This window comes from Suillus paluster, assembly GCF_016628075.1.
Source record: "Suillus paluster strain FC165 chromosome Unknown EDB91scaffold_7, whole genome shotgun sequence".
Taxonomy (NCBI): domain Eukaryota; kingdom Fungi; phylum Basidiomycota; class Agaricomycetes; order Boletales; family Suillaceae; genus Suillus; species Suillus paluster.
This window is the reverse complement of record NW_024537567.1, coordinates 932854-947486: the sequence shown is the minus strand read 5'-3', so window position 1 is coordinate 947486 and position 14633 is coordinate 932854. Positions and strand designations below refer to the sequence as shown.

At 48.9% G+C, this 14633-nt stretch overlaps 6 protein-coding genes across 6 annotated transcripts; 4 read left to right on the top strand and 2 right to left on the bottom strand.

Moving 5' to 3' along the window:
• Positions 1–4: 4 nt before the first annotated feature.
• Positions 5–806, bottom strand: EDB91DRAFT_1110698 (uncharacterized protein). The gene is made up of 5 exons (XM_041317716.1): positions 700–806; positions 530–640; positions 374–481; positions 237–324; positions 5–184 (listed from the first exon to the last, which is right to left on the bottom strand). The coding sequence occupies exons 1-5, from the start codon at positions 751–753 to the stop codon at positions 39–41; spliced, it is 507 nt and encodes a 168-aa protein (XP_041181566.1). The 5' UTR covers positions 754–806; the 3' UTR covers positions 5–38.
• A 180-nt stretch (positions 807–986) lies between these two features.
• On the top strand, positions 987–2889 carry EDB91DRAFT_1244577 (uncharacterized protein; the record flags this gene model as incomplete). The annotated part of the gene is made up of 5 exons (XM_041322422.1): positions 987–1150; positions 1207–1517; positions 1575–1617; positions 1668–2757; positions 2806–2889. The coding sequence occupies 5 exons, from the start codon at positions 987–989 to the stop codon at positions 2887–2889; spliced, it is 1692 nt and encodes a 563-aa protein (XP_041181565.1).
• EDB91DRAFT_1334289 (uncharacterized protein) lies at positions 2545–5515 on the bottom strand. Its single transcript, XM_041325443.1, has 5 exons — positions 5083–5515; positions 5010–5029; positions 4647–4951; positions 4026–4593; positions 2545–3967 (listed from the first exon to the last, which is right to left on the bottom strand). The coding sequence occupies exons 1-5, from the start codon at positions 5316–5318 to the stop codon at positions 2994–2996; spliced, it is 2103 nt and encodes a 700-aa protein (XP_041181564.1). The 5' UTR covers positions 5319–5515; the 3' UTR covers positions 2545–2993.
• A 1813-nt stretch (positions 5516–7328) lies between these two features.
• EDB91DRAFT_1235401 (uncharacterized protein) lies at positions 7329–9425 on the top strand (the record flags this gene model as incomplete). The annotated part of the gene is made up of 8 exons (XM_041321315.1): positions 7329–7442; positions 7492–7716; positions 7764–7946; positions 7996–8399; positions 8454–8499; positions 8549–8685; positions 8739–9091; positions 9145–9425. The coding sequence occupies 8 exons, from the start codon at positions 7329–7331 to the stop codon at positions 9423–9425; spliced, it is 1743 nt and encodes a 580-aa protein (XP_041181563.1).
• Positions 9406–12949, top strand: EDB91DRAFT_776690 (Rec8 like protein-domain-containing protein). Its single transcript, XM_041328359.1, has 18 exons — positions 9406–9550; positions 9656–9727; positions 9790–9945; positions 9997–10007; positions 10062–10185; positions 10234–10303; positions 10355–10382; positions 10432–10783; positions 10830–10999; positions 11047–11246; positions 11300–11420; positions 11470–11556; positions 11607–11783; positions 11830–11888; positions 11937–12267; positions 12323–12407; positions 12462–12583; positions 12692–12949. Exons 2-18 carry the CDS (start codon positions 9672–9674, stop codon positions 12763–12765), a joined length of 2223 nt encoding a protein of 740 aa, XP_041181562.1. The 5' UTR covers positions 9406–9550; positions 9656–9671; the 3' UTR covers positions 12766–12949.
• Positions 12950–13037: 88 nt separating this feature from the next.
• EDB91DRAFT_1110657 (Isopentenyldiphosphate isomerase) lies at positions 13038–14345 on the top strand. The gene is made up of 5 exons (XM_041317715.1): positions 13038–13174; positions 13257–13444; positions 13497–13832; positions 13885–13998; positions 14050–14345. Exons 2-5 carry the CDS (start codon positions 13294–13296, stop codon positions 14202–14204), a joined length of 756 nt encoding a protein of 251 aa, XP_041181561.1. The 5' UTR covers positions 13038–13174; positions 13257–13293; the 3' UTR covers positions 14205–14345.
• The last annotated feature ends 288 nt before the right edge of the window (positions 14346–14633 follow it).

The following is a 14633-nucleotide window of genomic DNA, read 5'->3' as shown; positions in this document are numbered from 1 at the left end:
GTACCAAGACACCCCAATGCCAAGATTTTAGGCAATTTTCAGACAGCTTGGTATGCGCCCGACTGGTTGGCAGGCTGTGGTGCTGGTACAGAGGCAGCTTTTGAAGGACCACGCGGAGTCTCGTCTTCCACTGTCTGGTAGCCATCTCGACCACCGGAGGTGAAACCCCCAGGCATAGACCAAACTGTCACAGTATCAACGATCTGAGGGACAATGACTTTGCAGACTTAACTTACCCGTAGGACCATTGATATCAGTTCCAAGGCCGGGGAACTGTCCCCCGCGTTGACGCATAGCAATCAAGAAGGCGCCGGCGGTTGGTATCTCCATGGGAGTCAATTCAATCGATAATAGTAGACTTTCATTTTCTCACCTTCAGAAGAAAGAGGACAACGGTAAGTAACCTAAGGAAGCCAGCTTGTTCATTGTTGAACATCCACAGTACGTCATAGAATAACGACGCCGATAACAAGCCCGCAAACTAGATTTGTGTGAGGTCACGAAGGAAGATAGGATTGACGATACGTACCAAGGTCAGGGACTGTGCCGCATCGCTGCTTTCCTGTACATACGAACCGAAGAGGAAGATAGGCAGGTTGTATGCTGGGACAGTAAAAGGGCTAATTATGAAGGCCAGCGCCTGTATGGTAGAATGAGCCATCGTCACCGCCAGTATGACTGAGGGGAACATCTACTTACTGTCTCAGCGAGGACTAGTTTTGCTGGGTCAAGAGCCTGTATAAAATCTGCCATCTTTGCTAAAATGTAGCCTGAGGATGTGTTGGAAGCTTGGAAAGGGTTCAATGGGACCGCAGTTTCTATTTTGGATCTGGTCCAATCACATCGTTCATTGCTTCCTTATAGGTTAACATCCATCCAGACTGAATTCAACTAGTTGCGTTTCCTGTGTCCCAGCCTCGTCCCAGAAAACTTAACAGGCTATCCGCGCGTTTTCCGGGCAACTTTAATCCACTGAGCGCTCGTCCATGCCGTTGCCCAGCCACAAGTGGGAAGCAATCAAGGAACTGCTACGAGATCCTTTTGGTCCGTATCGCGACGAAGACGTGCTCAGTGCAGAATGCCAGTCCAAGCCAGGAAAGACCCTTGTTCTGAACTCATTTCAGCTGGCATACAACGACGAGATTATTGGGTACTATTTCTGCTCCTTTGTACCTCATACATCTTGCTAAGTCTCTTCTTGACAAGACTCGATGAATCCGAGCAACCTCTAGGTACCGGGGAGATAGACAGTCGACAGTATCGCTTTCGTGGAATTCTTAGCATACAGCGGACTGATTGGCTATCTCAACTCGGTCTTAAGCGAGTGGAAGCAGAGCTCAACCTGCGTGCGCGCACGCGCGGTATGCGTGAAGGGGAACGTGTCCCGTCTCTAGTAACGCTCGAAGAACTATATAAGGGATACCTTGGCCACACAACACCACCAGGTGATGACAACGAGCTTGAGCTCAAGTTGAAAATCCAGGGCTTCAAGAACTTCTCAGCCGTTTACATGCTTTGTGAGTCCAGACGCTCATACGGTACATGCCTGAAGCACTAACATCCGACATCTCCAGCCAAGCTAGTTCCAAATGGATTACTATGGCACTCCAAAAACCTGTGGGTATCATAACATGTATAATCCTAGATGTCTTTTCACCCTCCTTTAGTAACCGCAGCTACGAAGTTGCGACAATGCACATCTCCACCTTCAGACGTTCGGAGAACTTTTTCTGGCGCTATCGTCTGCTTGCCCTAATGACAAAGATCGTTGAAGAGCGACGAACGACGCCGTTCGAAAAGCGGACCCCTGAGTGGTTTGTGTCCCAATACATTCAACGGTTCGCTCATCCTCCCAGTGATAAACACGAGCGACTCATCTACGACTCTTCCGATTCCGATATCATCAGTGGCGAGGAAGGCCAGACCCAGTTGCCCCGTCATCCAAGGCGAATACACAGAATGGATATTCTGGGATTATTTGCTGCCCACTCAGAATGGTTCGTTACTGATAACGAAGTAAAGCGCCAAAAGTTATTCCCTTTCAAGCCATGGAATGAATTCAGAAAGAAAGTCAGAAAAGCAAGATACCAATCTATACGCAACAATGTTATCTGGGGCTGGCCAATTGGTTGTGAGTACCAGCCAGACCTGGAGTCAGGGCCAGACAGCGGAGGAGAGCAGGAAGAGGAAGATGACGATGACGACGACGATGACACGCAAAACATGGTGGAACGGAATCCCGTCACTGGAAAGACGAACGAGTTCGTGCGCCGTAAAATCAACAAAGGCAAGGCCAAACGAAGCTCGGTGCGCGTCCGGCATATCGTATCCAGCTCGGAAGAGTCCTCAGATGAATCCGAACTCGATCCTGCTCGTGTACATGCATATGTGCCGGGCTTCTCTGATGAATCATCTGCTGCTGATTCTGATTCTTCGGATGAATCAGAGGACGCACACCTGGGCGAGTTTGAAGAGCTCATCCCACGTCAGCTGTCTCAAGTCCCGGAGTTGCCAGGCCCCGATAACCGCTGGTGGTGTCCTGTACCAGATTGCAGGCACATGATCGACCTTCAACATCTTACACGAGACAGTGTCGGCGGCCTCCCGGGAGAAGTCGTCTACTATTTCATGAAGAAGAAGCGGAATATTCGAGAAGATGAGACAGCTCAAAAATATTTTCATGAAATGGTGTCTAAGCATTACGAGGATCATTTCGCAAACCTGGGCTTAAATTTTGTTCAGACTACTAGGGGAAGGGTAAGCAGGTTAAAGCCAGTTTTTTTTCAATCATTGACATATTTCCAGCTTGGAATAGACTGGACTAGACGATCTGGTTCTCATCGACGTGGTCAGCAGGATGCGGTCGTCGTGAAGGAGGAAGTTATTTAAGAGGCCCCCTGATCCAAGTCTGGGGCCTGTGTATATAGACCGTAATACGAGTAGAGGCTTGTTAATAACATCTCATGACGTTAACATTGGCAGCCCAAATATCTTCAAGGAATGGCAAGATAATGATGATATATATAGTCCGTATGGTATAAATTATCTAGGTCTAACAATCCGTCCCAGAAAGTGTCTCTTACCCACCGCCATCGTGTTCCCGTTCTGTAAGTCTCACCATTTCTATTGGCAGTAACATCGCCCGCTTCCATCTCCTGCTGCGAGATTTCAGCATGAGGACTCCACTCTCCTCTGCCCCGAGCATCTCTCGAGTGTCTCCCCTGCCCCTCACTCACAGTCCGCCTCCGGCTACCCGCAGAGCCAGCCAAAGACATACTCTCATTGACAACGGCTGCAAAGCCATGCCCAAGACCACTGATACGCCTGGAAGTTCTTCTTGACGAAGGTAGGGGCCCGAATCCAGGGCTGACAGGTGAGAGACCTATTGTCAATCCTGCAGGAGACAATACGCTCGACGACTGCTGTTGATGTAGTGATGAGGCGAGAGTACGTATAGATGCAGATGGATCGATGATGGTAGGGTGTTGACGTGATGAGCGAGAGGGATCTGGTGAGAGTGGAGAGATATTCATTTGGTGTGCTATGGAGGGAGGTGGGGGCTGTGAAGACAATGCAGAAAGGGTGTGCAAGGAGAAGGAACTCCTGGGAATAGCGCCCTCTGACCGCACCCGGCGGTCCATAGCAGGAGCAGTTGGCCCAGGGATAGATGAACCTGTCTGTGCCTGGGAACCGACGGCAGTACTTGCATATGAAGCGTAGCGTGCCGGAAAATCTGTGTCGGGAGTGACGGTTCCGTTGTCAGATGCTGCTTGGTCTTCAACATCAGATCCAGTTGCTGTGTCACTTTCATCAACGTTGGCTTGGGCACTCACTGCCCAAACCCCGGCAAGAAGTACGAACATGCCGACTATGACGAGGATAAGGTGCCACCCTGGGAGTTGTCCGAGCTGGTTGAAGTATACCAAACCATTGATAATCGATGAAAAGTTATAAAAGCAAAAGGCGGCTAGGCGGTTTCCACGTTAAGGACACTCTCGGGGAAAATACAAAAGAACATGACACACATGGACAGACAAACGCAGGATCTGCAAGCCGCAGGCCACGGTTGAGGTACCAAAGCTGACCCAAAGCAAAAATAACGAGTCCAGCAACAAGAATCCATGCCTCCCATCTGTAGAATTGATTGACACCGCCTAACGTGAGGACAAGAAGTTCAACGCCAGACTTTGCGAAGATCAAACAAAGCCCAGACAACGTCCCTGAAGCTGCAGCGTAAGCCAAGGCAAGAAGAAGCGAGGTCCTGCCAGGAAGTGGTGCGCATAGCTGTGATGAGGACGTTGAATGATGCAGAGTAGATTTGGCAGATGACAGGCGACCACATTTTGAATCGAGCAGTGGTGTTACCTCCGATGCGAAGCTGCCGGTGACGAGTTCCTCGGTGAAACCAGTAGATGGATTACATGAATTCGATTGTTGCTGTGTGTATGTGAGAGGGAGCTGTCTGGGAGAGTGTAAAGGAGAACTGTGGGGGGAGGTGGAAGGAGACGACAGGGGTGAATCATGATTGGCCTGCAACAATGAATAGGCTGCAGCTTCGAGTCGTCTCTTGTAAGAATATTCAACACCGTGAGTCTGCAGGAATGTCATATGTAATGATACAACGATATGTCGCGGCTAGCACGCACCACGATAATGCATACAAGCAGGATGAAACCCTCGGCACAGAACCAGAATATAAACGCCGGACGTGCGAAAAGCGCCATCAATTCATCGAGACTCCGCGTAGTTTCAGGGACAATCCCAAAGATAGCGATCAACGCAGCACCACCAGCGATGAGTGCAGTTCCGAGGAGCATTCGTGGGCGAAGGAGGAGACGAGCAAAGAGGGCATTCCAAAGGAGAGAAACGGCGCCTAGGGGTGCCAGTATGACGACCGGAAGGGATGCAATTTGTATGAAAGATCCAAATACATTAGATGTCAAAAAGATAGCTGACACACGTTTTGTTGGTTGGTGGAACGGACATAAACAGAGGTTGAGTGCGCTCACCGAAGCCTATCAACCATAATCTAGTGAATAACGTAAGCGGACGCTGAGGTATATAGAAGACACCACGACTCACGGTCGACGGTGTTCTACTTTCTGGTCTTGTTCTGGGAGCTGTGAGTTAATGACATGGCTACGACGCTGGATCGCAAGACCAAGGCTTTGGACAAAAGATGCGAGCAGTCCGATAAAAATTCCCAAGGGTATGGATATGTCTTGATTTAAATTTGTGTTGATAAAGAGCGAAGTGGGTGCTGTGGCAACAGAGATCGTAGAGGTGTTAGGTGCAGAGGCCGCTGAGAGTATGCCCATCGGCGGGGAGGAGATGAAAAGAAAAGTGAGGACGTCAATGTCTCCTGCTTGTCATTCAAGTACCAAGTAAGTATGCGCTGGCGGAAGCAGCTAGAAAATATAATATGTAGGCGAGAGACCTTTCGTAGGCGCAGTAGTAGGATGTCAGTACAAGTACTGCGTTGCTTACACTGCAGTTCGTTCTCAAGGAATAACCCACGTGATCTAATACTCCCACCATCTAAGATGTCTTAGACTAAGACCATCTAGAATGCGATCATGATCCTCTGATACTTCAAGGATATCCATAATTCCTCCTAATCCCTCGTCTACTTTTCTTCGATCAAAGTCGAGTCAGCGTTTTGGGTGGATGTGCACGATGCGTACACTGAGGGCAAAAATGATATCCAGAGGTGCTCTCCAACAGCTATCACAATTCACATCTGCTAGTCGAACTTCAAAAGAAGGAATAATAACATACGGATGCCAACCATCTGAGGACAATCGCACCAAATACAAGACACTGATGACTCCGAAAATGCTAAACGGTGTTATGTGATCCTCTATTTGGGAGACGTCACGGGAGAATGGTTGACTCGGACAGCCCTCGGGCCTCGGCATATTGTGAAATTGCATCCATCCGTATGAGGCCTTCAAGGATTCGCTCAGTCTGAGGATTCGCTGTTGGTATCAGGAAGTTCGATATTTTGATATTCTCGCTGCGGATTTAACGCTGGTAACCTATCGACGTTTTGTGAGGCGTTTATGTTGTCCTAGTAGGTCGCAGATGAAACAAGCGTAGGCAATGCGGGAATCTTGACGGTCTCAGAACTTCTTGGAAGCATGGTTGCAGCTTCGCCAACATAGGGGGAAGGGCGGCCGCTTCTTGTCTTCTGAAGGACCGAGATGCTATTTTCGCTTCGGGCTTCTTCCCATTGACAGTAATCTTACGCTTCTTCGTGGCAGCTTCCTCCGCCTTCTTGAACGCAATAGTCCGTGGTCTCGTCGCGCTTCTCGGATCCCATCTCGATCTTCTTATCCTCCTCAACAGCGTGTGCCTTTCCTTCGTCTGTCCTGCGAACAAGCGCTGTCTGGCGCGCGGCTTCCGGATGTCCTTGAGGCGGGTGGCTTTTTTTGTCAGCAGCTTCTTGCTACATACTTAATATTTGCGAAACACTCGAAGTAAAGCTGAATGGAATGCCTTCGCGCAGCAGCTGCTGATCGATGACTGGCTGTAGCTCTGCGAAATACCATCAGACGCCGGTTGTCATTGAAGCATTACGAGCACTACTTAATGACGATAAGTGTCCATGGAGATGAACAGTGGACTGACCAACTTTGAGAGTATCCTAATTGGACTCGTTGAAGGCCTTGGCTAGCTTCGCTATACGTCCTTTGTCCTTCTTGTGTGAAGGGAAAGGTACAGCAGCAAGATGTTGCTTCTGTTCACACTATTCAAGGGTGCGATATTAATATTGTTGCTAGACGCACCTATTGCTGTAACACCGCAGGCGCTTGTCCTAAGGCTAGATGCCCTTGCCAATTGTGACGCCGGATGCGTCATACTGATTTCGCGTTCCTGGTACAAGCTCTGAGCAACTTTCCTCAAGTTAGTTTGGCTCTTACTTAAATAAAAGTCATACATACGTGTGAAATATGCTGCAGCACGAATGCAACGAGGGTGTGCATGTCGCATGACCGTGACCAGTGGCAGCGCATGACCAGACATGACCACAGCCGCAGCTGTTTACTCCGACACTACTCCGTATTCAGTTTATTATAACACAGGGCGCTGGGCGCTGTACACGTCTACCGAGCATTGTCCCGAACAATCACCACTATAAGACCAGCTTTTCAAGGTCTTGGGTCATGTCATTTCCTAGCAGTTCCAAAGCTCGATCTAGCGATACATCCTCCGCGTCTGCTTCGGATTCATCATCTCTCCGTGAACGAGGAGTCTATGAAGCGTCTGGCGACGACGATTCTTCTGTCTTTACTGTGAAAGGAGATCGGGACACCACTCGTAGCCGTATGGGCTCTCAAACAGACTTGTCAGGTTCCTTGGAACAAGACATGTCCGAGGCCTGTCTTCGTCAACTGTATGATGAGGAAGAAATTGAATGTTTTCTCCACCTTTTTTCTGCTGTAAGTTTATGCCTCAATCAACGGATGATCTATCCTGAGGTGCAACCAGTATGTAACAGAAGTGAGACTACCAGGTGCTTCGCTTAGCACAGAACAAGTCAACTCCAAGCCATCAGATAGCAGCTCCCTTCATCTTCCACAATTACCAAAGCCACCGCCACTCCCTCCACGACCATTTGCTCTTACCTCCGAACGAGCGGAACCGTCTACACCTCTTCCACCCACCCCTCCCCCAAGACCGGTGGAACCCTCTTGGTCCGAACAGATAGCCCTCGTGAGTGCCACCGCTATCATAGCAATCAAGCTCTAAATTGTCTCAAGAAATATATACTACCAGCTCTTCCACCGACATCTCATTCGCCGCCACCCTTCGCTTTAAAGCGCCTGACACTTACTAGCCAGCGATTTTTCCTCGCAGTAGTGCCTCCTTACCAGGCTTTATTTCTTTCCATGGCAAAATTAGCGCTATGGAGAGACCGACAACGTAGTGGACTATATTGCGCGGTAGGTAGGGTGCTATTTTTTTGTGATTGACATATTCACTAACATCCAGGGGTTCTGGGTACTATGGCTGTACGACCTCCTTCTCCCGGCGCTAATGTTTCGAATTTTGTGGGAGATGCTCAGCCGGAGACTCTTTCCATATCCCACTTTAGAATCTTTACAGATGCGGCGGAACGATTCCGAAAGAGCTAGAGAGTTCGGAGACGAAATCCAAGAACGCCTATCGGCTACTTCAATTGGGCCGAAGGAGATATTTCAGCTCTTCCAATCCTATAGGCACACAGCGAAAAGCAAAATTAAGTCCGTTGCGAAGGACACTGGGGCACCCAGTCCATCTAGCGATGATGAAGCAGCTACGGTTCTTGACGATGACTCTCAAGAAGAACAAGACATCAAACGAGATCTTCTACACCTTCTCAATATCGTCGCGGACGTTCACGAACGTATTAAAAAGTATGTGTCCTTGGCTCGTGACGGATTGTCAACTAATTGCAATGTCATTGTCAGCATTTTCATTTGGAGACGACCGGCAGTCTCCCAAAGATATGCAATCGTGAGTAAGCTCTGCAGACTACTTCGGTGTGTAATTGACTTTCAGCAAGATTTTGGCTTTTGTGGCCTTCTGCACCCTGATCATCCCTGCGCATTACTTGGCAAAACTTATATACGGCAGCTGCGGTATGATGTTCTGGCATGCTACTCCTGTGTTCGCTGCTCTGCCACCAGGTGCTCGAGCCAGGTCTGTGTTCAATACATATTTGCGTGCAGTTCTTTTTATAAGCGGCAAAATAGACTGCCTGGTCTGTTGACCGATGCCCCCACCGATGCCGACTACGCTATAGAAATAATCACACAGAGGATTGCTAGGGGCGAAGAAATCATGCCTCCACACAGTCGCAAGCCCCGTTCGTGGAGTGCCCGTTCTAACAATGCAAGCGAAGCCGATCTTTCAGCAGCCCCGGCGCCATCCGATATATCATCCAGGAGCCGCATGCAAACTAATGATGGTGTCGATTGGAAGAAATGGGGAGCACGTGTTGCGCAGGGCAAGTCGTTGTTCAGTGAAAGCAAACAACTCCTTTTCCCTGGAGACGTGAGATCAGCCGGTCTGACGTCTTCAGCTTTACAACATGAAGAAGCACATAGTACGCTCATGATTGCCCAGATTGTGATACAACAATCACTGATCCGCTTCTAGCATATCCTGCACAGCACGCTTCCGCGCCTGGTCTAATCACACTGACCACTACTACATTGTATTTCACAGCACTCGCATCACAACAAGCAAAATTAATCATACCTCGCGAGAAACTTTGTGGCGTAAAGAAAACCGGTTTGATGAAAGGGCTTCTGATTACCCGGGTTGAGGACGAAGGTCGCGGAAGAGAAATAGAAGAGAAGTTCCACTGGGTCGGCAATCGAGATGAGCTCTTCGCGCGGCTTCTTGGTCCAGATGGTGCCCGATGGATGCGAATCTGAAGCTCGACGCGTCGGTGGCTGAATTGAAACTCCGCGCAAAGGAACCATATGTCCTGAGCGGCCTACGCGCTCGAACTCTTGCCCCTCCATAATTTATCCAGTCTCTTTGCTCTTGCCCATCTTTCGTACGTCTGTTTGCGTCGTGCATATTTATATCCTTGCCATTCCCGTCAACCTCTATGCTAACGCGATTTTATCTTTTCTCTGCCACCGCTCACTCATTCTCCAAGGACATTACACTGCAGAATGTTTTTCTCTACCGAACTGCTGTCTAAGAGGGATAGCGGGTTCGGCCTTCTTTGGTGCTGTTCTTATATACTCCATTGACGCGATGAAATCTTGTCTCATTGCTTGAAAATACTAGGCTAGCCGCAACCCTTGGCTCGAAATCAGCCTTTAAGAAATTACCCAAGCGCTCAGTGTTGACTGCAGATATCTCTCAATTGTGTGATCTCATTGCTTCTCCTTCGGAACCTCTGGCCCTTCGTCTCTCAAGTAACTTGATGGTCGGGGCTGCACGGTAGGCAGACCAACTTCGTTAGTGTTCTTACTTGCTCATTAAGTTCCGCAGTGTATATAAAGGTTTTGCAATTCACGGCTGAATAACCGGTTTTGTGTATTTATCGTTGCTTCTAGTCAAGCAAGAAATTTTTCTTTCCGATGTCACGACTTGCTTCAACTCGCTCAAGCGAGTTGTGCAAGAGTTCCGTTCGATGGCTGCGTCTGAAGCCCAGCTTCAGATGGCTCAGCCGAGCGTGAGGTGAGTCAGCTCACAAGATGTGAGCCCACGCTGACACCCCCTGTCAAGGCCATCAGCCGTCACCCTCGCTGCTGATCCTAGTGCTGCATTCGCCATGGATTTTGATGCAATGGTCGCTGTACGTTTCTGCCTCTCTTTCTGTTTGTCCCTAAGCCAACGGCATGACTAGGACTGGGACGAATACTTAAATATTGGAAGTGCGTTATTACTGGGCTTAAACCTGCATATGTTCATGTTCAATCGTAGATAATAAGGTAGCGGAAGGGGGCTCATCCGATGATGAGTACAACCCCAAAGCCAAGAGACCGAAAGGAAAGGGTAAGCAGTCGGCAGTTGCACCAGCTTCCACCGCAGAAAACGCCCGCGCCAATGCGCATACACTCAACGAGAACCACGACATCTTCCTCGCCAATTCTTTCGATGCCTCATTTGGCGGCAGCGGCGCCAACATAATTCCATCTTCCCAGAATGAAAACTTCGGCTTCGACGATAGTTTCTTCGGCGCATTTGATGGCTTGGACATTGGGGAGGGCGTTGGCGATGACGTCGTAAGGGAACTTGGTGAAGGCTGGGGAGCTGCCTTGGAGAATCAAATCGAGTGTGTATCCTTTGCTGCACGCCGAAATTTTACTTAAACGTCCTAGCCATGATATGCAAGTGGATGAACCGATTGACTTCGGGTTTAACGATGCAGATAACCTGTATTTCGAGCAGGATGTCCCCATTGATCATGTCGGTGCATTAGAGCAGAATATCTTGCCACTTCCTCCGTCGGCCTTTGCTACACCTCAAGGAACGCAACAAAACTCGGCAGGTAAGGCGTATCACTACACATTGACCGTGCCTTACAAAGATATAAAGCTGCCCTCCCTCCCTCCTCTTCCCTCACGGGACACTCCCTTGAATCCCCCTCTGGTACATTGGCTGTAATTGCCCCGCAGGCCGAAGAAATTGAGCCCGTTGCACCTGACGATCATCCGGCTGAAACAGTTCCTAAGAAGACCAAGCGCGCTAGGCTTATTTTGGATGTGCGAACAGAGTTGACGGATGACGAATTAAAGGTGGGTGGTAACGCTGCTCGTGGTCTGTGGCTATAGCTTGCATTTATGTGTAGGCTGCACGTCTGCATTATTTGGAAGAGCAGAATGCCATTCATCGACAACTTGCGCGGAGGAATTTCGAGAAGGATCAAGGTAGGGTCATGGACGATTTACTTTGGGGTGTTCCAGAACACAGTGAGCTTCAGTTCTGTACTTGCAGTCATTATGAGCTTACACTTCCAAGTGCAAGCCAAAGAATTAGTGGACTTTTGGCTGGATCATCTCAAGGCACAATTGGACGCTCGATCCGCGTTCATGATTGAACCTCAAGGTCAGTATTACTGCATATTGAACTTGCATTATCATACACATGACCGTCAGACGATTCTCCTCCATCAAAGCGGAGAAAGATCAAGATCAATGCCGAAGTCTCCAGTGGCGTCGGGCAATCTAAAGTCCGCCTTGAAAGCCCTACACTCGGTGTAGGTCAGGCGAGCCTAGATTATATGAATTTGGATGTAGGTGAAGTGGATTTTGACATGAATTTCGACATGGGTGGTAAGTGATCATCATGGCTATGACCCACTATCTCCACCTCCTTCAGATGGTTGGGGTGGCGCCAACGACCCGGGACCAGAATTGGATAAACTTCGCTCGTCTGAGGTAAGTTCGTTGGGACCGCATTCCATACTCTCCTTGACAAGTTTCTAGGAACCGGGACAAGCACGTCGTGCCTCACGCCCAATGTCCGTGCTGGGTGACAATTTCGGCCTGGACGTCGTGCAGAACTCCTTCTCTCAGCGTAGCGCGCTCTTCCCTTGGGATAACGCGGGTGGAAGCTCCTCGGCATCTGGTGTAGTGCCTCTTGGTCGCCAAAGCAGTGACAAAATCAGTGTCGACCACGCGGAGACTCGTCTGAGGGGCAGCTCACTAAGTCGACGAGGGAGTTCTCTTGTCAGCCAACAAGGCGACGTATTTGGTGGTACACATGCGATCGTCAATGGGAGTCCCCAAATAAACGATGACGATTTTGTATTCGATGGTACGTCAGTAAATCCTACAATTTGCCCGGTAATCTGATTCATGGCACCGATAAGTCCCAGCAGGCAATTCTATGGTCGAATCTCAATTGTCGGAGGTCAATCTCGCGACCCTCGAGAGAACTTCCTTCAACTTCCTTGAGTGATTATTTTCACTATCTGCTATTTCAACTTGGTGTACTCAATGTCCTCAAAGATACGCTAGGATGCAGTATAGATCCCTGTCTGGGTCAGCTCAATTTCTCGCCTTCGATGATGTTGTGCCGCAGACCACCAGCACCGCGCACGTCGCTGCAGCAGCTCTTTACCACTGTCTCGGTGCGTGACTGTTGTCCTGCTGTGCTTCTTCGCACCCCTTTGGCGCTTCTACGCATGCCGGATCCTACCTGAGTATGCAATGCAGTTCACTGACACTGATTTGACTAGTGTTAGGCACGAAGGACCTCATCCGACTTCGTCAAGAAGAGGCATATGCAACCATTGAAATCCGCATCAAGTAAATAATGACCCTTATCGGCCGAAACGTTTTTAAAAGCATCATAATCATCGATCACGTCAAACTGCGTTATCCAGCTTGTAGTCTCTCTTGGCAGATCATCAACGAAGAAAGACGGCTATTCCTTCTATGCTATGCTTGTACATACATACATCTAGCACTTCAACGTTGTCAACGTTCAACTGTTGTGTAAGTCTCTTATAGATTCTTAATTCTACTTATCGTGTACTGCCACCTACTGAAATAATTACTCGGTTGCATTTATGAGTCGGCTCTGAGTTAATTTCCAACCATGATCAGGCCATCCGACAAAATCATGATCGTGCCATTTTTGACCCGAATACTTCCCCGAAGCGTCGTGTTAAAGGGCCAGGATCCTTTCACGCACCCAATTATTTGCACAGAAGCTTTTGGTATGTACATCATGATCCTACGTGCTTGCTTCACTTCATTGATACTACGTACTTGCTTCACTTCGTCTCACCTTACTCGCAGGTTTACACACTTCAACTCACATTTCGCTCAACGCACCATGTCCTCGCCAGCAGTTCTTGCCGCACGCGCTGCACTTGCTAGCATAGATCTCACAAACTATGACCCAGAACAATCGAAATTGATGGAGGAGAAATGCATATTAGTCGACGAGCAGGATAATGCCATCGGCGCAATGGACAAGAAAACTTGTGAGTCGATTTGCTATGTATCATATGCATCATTGATAGCAGGCTTCAATAGGCCATCTCATGGAAAATATCGAGAAGGGTCTCCTTCACCGAGCCTTCTCAGCGTTCGTCTTCCGTCCCTCCGATGGCAAGCTCCTTCTGCAGCAGCGTGCTTCGGAGAAGATTACCTTCCCAGACATGTGGACAAACACGTGCTGTTCGCACCCACTGGATGATTTTGATGAGGAAAAGATTGAGGATAATCAGCTCGGTGTGCGAATTGCAGCTTCAAGAAAACTCGAGCATGAGCTCGGTATTCCGCAGAGTCAAACACCAGTTGACGAGTTCCAGTACTTGACGAAGATTCATTACCTTGCGCCCTCGAATGGTATGTGGGGTGAGCATGAAGGTACGTCGATGGCATCGAAGTATGGGCACGTGTCTTCACCCATTCCCCATAGTTGACTACATCCTGTTTCTGACCGCGGATGTTACTGTGACGCCAAATACGAACGAGATTCAGGACTACAAATACGTGGACAAGGCCGAGCTACAGGCGATGTTCAATGACTCATGTACGTACTCATTGTCCTATGTCGGATGCGATCTTACTCAGATACCCGCAGCAAATTCGTTTACGCCTTGGTTCAAGCTAATTGCTCGTGACTTTTTGTTCGGTTGGTGGGATACCCTGCTGCAGCGCCAGGGCTTCGATGGTCGTGTCTATGCGAAGACTCTGATAGGTGTCGCCGATGGTTCGAAGGTCATCAAGATGGTTTGATTTTATGTTCTCATATCACACATTAATTATTGGAGGATCTTGTACTACAAAGTTATATCGACCTGGGCTGCAGAAACGTGCTTGATGAATAGTGAGTCAGAGCAGCGCCCAGACGTCACGTTCCTCAAGCTCTCTCGGAAACTCAGTAAAACGGATGCCCTCCAAGCGAGTCTACTTGTTCCTTCACGATGTGGATGACCGGATGACAAGCCAACGACTGACTGCGATAGAAGCTGTCAGCAAGTTGATTGAAACAAAAGGTATCGCTATGACTATGAACAACTATTGCAGATCGCTGCTGTTTGCCAAGCACCGTACATAGTCAAGAGACTATGAAGTAGCTACTGGGCAAAGAGGACACGATCAAACAAAAAAACCCCGACGACACAACCCGCTAGTGCCCTCATGATAGTGGTTAAACTTGAGCGC